Source organism: Cyprinodon variegatus, unplaced genomic scaffold (genome assembly GCF_000732505.1).
Source record: "Cyprinodon variegatus isolate N-32 unplaced genomic scaffold, C_variegatus-1.0 Scaffold186, whole genome shotgun sequence".
Taxonomy (NCBI): Eukaryota; Metazoa; Chordata; class Actinopteri; order Cyprinodontiformes; family Cyprinodontidae; genus Cyprinodon; species Cyprinodon variegatus.
In genome coordinates this window covers 49,019-54,901 of record NW_015150639.1, presented here as the reverse complement: position 1 = coordinate 54,901, position 5,883 = coordinate 49,019, and the positions used below count along the sequence as shown (strand labels likewise).

Here is a 5,883-nt window from a genome sequence, read left to right as displayed (position 1 = left end):
GTAAATCACACGCATCATGACCCAACAATTCGATTATTTTTGATACTCAAGAATACACCACACAACCAAATTTGGTCTGAAATGCCGCTCAGCAAGGAAGAAGGCATTGCTCAAAAGGGAGCATGGAAAGCTTGATGTGTATCGCTATAATAATCAAAGTTACAAAATTGGAAAGTTTCATACTCACAAACAACATCCAAACTATAGAGTACAGTGGTGGCAGTAGGCCTGGGCTATAAACTGGATTTTTACCATTACTGTCATTCACTACGATAACCGGCGGTAAAAGAAATAAACATCATTTTGCTGTTTAGCCTGTGTGTGCTGGTGGCTGCTATTTCCTTCCCTGGCAGTATGTGTCTAATCATGTGACTCCACCGATCTAATCAGAAGTGTAAACAAAGAGAATGACTGATGAGTCCAGTGAAGAAACGTCTAACACATGTAAATTAAATTACTTAAGTTAATCTTGTGGTGCCATGTGAGAGCAGAGATGGAGCAAAACGTGCAGAGAAGAAGTCAAGAGCGAGTTGTCAGAGTTGAGCATGCAGCAGACCAGTTTTGAGTGAGGGTGTGTGAGTTTAAAGAGTGCACACTCACTGCTCACTTGTTCAGTGGCACCAAAATTACACCATAGATGCTGAGCAAAAGAACACAAAATGCAAGGTTTGTCTGAAAACTGTCGGGGCTACTCAAAGTAACACATCCAACCTCCACCACCAACAGCACAACCACTCTGTTGAGTTCAAAGATGTGAAAAGGGCTCCATTACCTTTGCGCAAAAATGATTGCAAGAGAGGTACCATTTTTCTCCTGTTCAATGAGACATTGTTGAAAGTTTAAACCTGAATGGGCACAAGGCTTTTATATTCAGTTGAAAGTAATATGTATTTACTCAAGAAATAAATCATAAATAGATCAGTTACATTTCCTCCACATGCCTTTATTTCTGATAAGAGGAGCAGCACTATTTATCATGCATTTATCGTTATTGAGGTAAAACTGCCCAATTTATGGTGATATTGATTTGATGACATATCACCCAGCCCTAGGTGGCAGCCTCATATGCATTTTTGTTTTTTTGTTATTTATTTATTCATTTGCTATCAGAGAGTTGTTGCACCTAACAAGGTAAGGGAAAAATATTATGTGAACTATATAGGGCAAGACAGCTTTATAACAAATTTGCGAAAAATGCTAAGATGCACTGTATGTAAACTTTAAAACAATGAGAAAACAATCTTTAAAAACAAGGATGTAATGTGTCTTTTTCACAATATATAAGCATCTGTTTTTAACTGTATAGGTGGCCGTTTTTCAGACCAATATGCCTTTTCGTAGTAGCTTTTTGCAGTCTGAGATGTTTGCCAAATACAAAGCTTAACTCAAAACTGGCATGAGCACAAAAAGACATGAGCTTATTGTAGTACATTGAATTTCATGAACACAGATTGAAAGAACACTAAAGCTTTTGTATGAGCTCCATGGCTACAAGTACCCTAGCCCGTTAGAAAAGATTTTGCTCTTTGCAAACAACAATTATGAAAATTTTACATCTCACACTGAGCTGACAGTGGTTTTACAGAGTCAGAAATGTCTGTCAAACTGCTTGAATACCTACATGCCAATTATGTGAGACCCGGAGTTGTGAGAAAGAAATACTCCATTTTACAATCATTATTTGGAATTATGGGGGACAAATTCATAATACAAAATGGCTTAAAAGGCAACAATAAGGCAAGGCAAGAATTAGCATTGAGAGTCAACCTAAAAGTGGGAGACATCAACATATAGACAGAAGTTTGAAACCCTCGCATGTACAAACAGTACAAAAAAGCATATTCCTATCTTTGCTCTGAAAGCTTTTCATGCCAGAAAGAAAGAACAGCTGGGTAACAGCTTATTGCATCTCAAAACACTCGGAGAGAAAATAGCTGTCCCATCATGCCCAGCAAGTGGCCTCTTTAGTACAAACACACACTTAAAGCTCTATTTTTACAGAGGCACATCGGTGCACATCACTACACATTCAATAGGCAGAAAAATATCTCCTTCAACATTTTGGAAAAAAAAAAAGATTAAATAGGTGGAGGAAATATCAAGCAATCCCAGATTACAAAGAGAACTTAAGAGTTCACTGAACCTTGGTTTCAAACGACAAGCAAAAAATACAGGACAGCTGAGAAAAAAAAATGTCTGATAATAACTGTGGCAGAGTAAAACTTCAGCTATACAGCTCCTCCATCAATAAGGCATCACCTCTTTTACTTTTATCTAGCATTTATCAAAGTTCACTTAATCTCAACAGCTACTGGTGTAAAGGGCTGCTTGCTATGACAGGCAGGAGTCTAATGTCTACAAGTCCTTGGAAAGAGCTTCGTTTACTTCAGATTCAGATGTGACGTATAAAAGGAAAAAAACGGAAGCCTTCTTTTTCTATTTTCTATCATAATGTGCAAAGAACTATGAAGAAAACACGCAGCACCGAGGTGGGAGGAAAGGGTTGCAGGCATTCAGTTGAAATGAATGCCTTCCTTCATGAATAAAAACACAAGTAGCCATTTGGGAGCTTCCCAAAGGAGAGCTCAGAGGATGATTGGCTGCTTAATGACAGAATATTTGACATCAGGGACTTGTAGCTCAAAGCAGGTTTAATGCTTATTGGGGAGAGACCTTAGGTTGTGTAGATGCTTTGTTTGTAGTCATGTAAAGGAAAGGTTAGCCTTTACAAAATATGAAAACAAACATTAATACACCAATAATAAAGGTAATTTCATTTTAAGTTACAAAGAGATGAGAAAGAATTGATATCTGCAGAACCTTACAGAAAAGCAAATTAATCTCAAATTAAATAATGATAAGGATAGAAACATATTTTAATACTTTGAAAAGCTAATCTAGACCACAAAAGTCCTACTTTTAATTTGCACAAATTAAGACTAAATAAGTAGGCTTTGTTTATAAAGCACCTTTCACAGACCAAAGCCACAAAGTGCTTCACAACACAGTTTAAAACCTCAGAGAATACCCACTATAAAAGGCCAAGACAATAGGAAATCATTGCAGCCTAAACGGTAGTTAATTTAAATCCTGTACAAATAAATGGGTCTTAAGTAAGCTCTTGAAGGGGACAACAGAGTCAATAGAGAACAATGCAAGCGGAAGATCATTCCAAAGCGTGGGAGCAACAGCCTGAAAGGAATAAAAACCAGTTCGTGGAACCTTCAACGATTCTGATCCACAGACCTCAGAGCCCGCGCTGGGGTGTAAGGCTGAATCAGATCACCGATGTAAAAAGGAGCCTGACCATGAAAGGCTCTGAAAGACGAAACTAGAACTTTGAATATGATCCTATAAGACACTGGCAGCCAATTAAGTTCTTTTAGAATCGGGAATATTTGAGTCCTCCTGTTTGTATGAGCATATGAACCTAAAATATGACTGATTGGCTCCGATCAATATTCAGCAGATAATATTCTGAGGAATATATTTTTTTTAGTGTTCATTCAATACTTCAAAGCTAAGAACTATCATAGAGAACATACAACCACTACATATGAATAGACCATACTTCTAGCACCTTTTTGAATTGTACTAAAGTCATATAATGTATGTGATGCATTTACAGATTAAAAAAATGTTTAATCACTATTGTTTAGTTTAATGTAACAATTAAAGATATTTTTCTCTATCTGTAGGATAGACTTCAGCTTAAAAGAATATTTAGCATCTTCTGTCAACTATCAACCTGTTTTTTTTTTACCAGCAAATACTATATGAACTGTTTTGCTAATCTGATATTACCATTTTAGACATTGCAGGCAAAGAGTGACCAAGTCACTTCAACTGGAAGCAGGATAACAATTGGAAAACGTACCCTTCACTGTGCTGGAGAATGGACACCATCAGCTCCACAGCCAGGGCTCCAGCAATCATGGCAAGGCCTGGTCTGCTGACAGTGCACTGCTGATCCAAGGTCCGATCCCTCGTGGACTATTCACGTAAAAGGATAAAAACACAAACTCATATTTTAAATAAAGCCAGCTACGATAGGTAAAGCGGATTGTATTGCATAAATCAAAATGGCTTTCAGCTCAGAAAAATCTAGTTTACATGATTCTCATGTCTAAAAGGACTAAGGTCAAATTCAGAGTCTCAATCTGAAGAAACCCATCAATAATCATTGCTATATTTCCATCTAAAGAGGCTTTTATTGATGCAACAGCATCATTAGCTTGTCCCTCTCCTTGACAGCAGGGTCATCTCTCCCAGATTAAACTGGGAGCTCTGAAGCCAATAGATGGAAGAATGAGCCATTAGTGTCTTCAAAAATTGCACTTTATCTAAGAGTAAGGGTGCAAAAAAACTCTGTTGATCCACAACAGATGGAGAGGAAAATTTATAAGATCCCCAGAGCGTGTTTCATTTCATTAAGACAGCTGATCAGATTCACGGTAATGAGATATTTGTAATAACACCCAGAAGACCACAAAACAAAAGCGACTTGTATCTGCATTACATTATTAAAATTTGTCGCTATTCATTCCCCAAAGTGAAGCTCTTCCACATGTAAATTGTAGTAAAAGCAGGCAGTTGGCTCTAATTTTGATGATAATATTACTATAATCTGTGACTGGGGGCGACAGCTAAATGGTATTTGTAGAACTCGAGGCAGAAAAAAACCGGTTTCCAGAAAATGGCTTTGGTCTTTCATGGCTGATGAACAGAGCTCAAACAATGCTCACGTGAAAAGGTAATGAGGGAGGGTTAAAAAAAAGACAAAAGGGTGCAAAACATAGGCTGTCAGGGAACAAAAGCATAATGTGGGTGATGGAAAAAATGGGATTTCTGTAAAGTTTACAGGTTGAGCTAGCACTGCTTTATACAAGAATTGCATAAATAAAGTTTTTTTTTTTTTTTTTTTAAATCTGAACACATTTAAAGATTAAATTAGCGACACCTTTACAGATACTGGGAAAATAATCATCAACACTAAAAACAGTAATAGAAGCCAATTTCCCTGGTTCACATGGATATTCAGAATTAATTTTCTCCCTCTGGTAGATTACAAGTGACGCAATAATTTTCCAATTTATTTTGCTGGTTTGGGTCAAATCTGGTGCAAATGCAATGTATTTAATGTTAATGACTAATTTTTTATTTATATATATTATATATATATATATATATACACACACACAGCAGGTACAATAAGTATTGAACAATCCAATCCAGAAATAAATGCATGTTTAATTAAGTGAAATAATTATTTTATCCGTTGTATACACAAGACAACAGTACATAAACTAAGAAGAATATTTATTATTCCTCTATTAAGTAAACAAAACAAAAAGAAAATTACTCACAAAAGTATTGATTTCCCTTAAACTTTTCCACATTTATTCATTTTACACTTCACCATTTATGATATTTAATTTGGATTTTATAGCAAAAGCAGATACACAAAGGGGATAATTGTAAAATGGGTGAGCTGAAAGGGTGGGGTGCATTTTCATTCATACCACAGTGTCCAAAATATATAAAAACATCTTCTGCTGCAGTTACACATAGATGCATTCTGGGGCATTGATCTGCCAGGTTTGAACTATAAACATTTTGACAATTGTTATTTACCAACTGCTCAAGCGTTGTCACATTCGATGATGAGCTTTGGATAACATTGATCCTCAAGTCTTTGAGCATGGTTACCTACTGGATTGTTACCTACTGCAGGATTCACATGAAAACCCTTTGATCAGAAGGTTGGTGAAGATTCCTAGTCATTTAGGTCATACAGGTGCTGGTCATAAAATTAGAATATCATGAAAAAGTAGATTGATTTCAGTAATTCCATTTAAAAAGTGAAACTTGTATATTATATTC

The 5,883-nt window shown here is 36.3% G+C and overlaps 1 protein-coding gene across 1 annotated transcript in view; it reads right to left on the bottom strand.

The window, feature by feature from the left end:
* Positions 1-5,883, bottom strand: part of atg7 (autophagy related 7) — a 92,223-nt gene that overhangs the window by 54,288 nt on the left and 32,052 nt on the right. Inside the window, exon 14 of the mRNA XM_015379141.1 lies at positions 3,878-3,993. Coding sequence (XP_015234627.1) covers positions 3,878-3,993 — 116 coding nt within the window. The remainder of the gene's footprint in view (positions 1-3,877; positions 3,994-5,883) is intronic.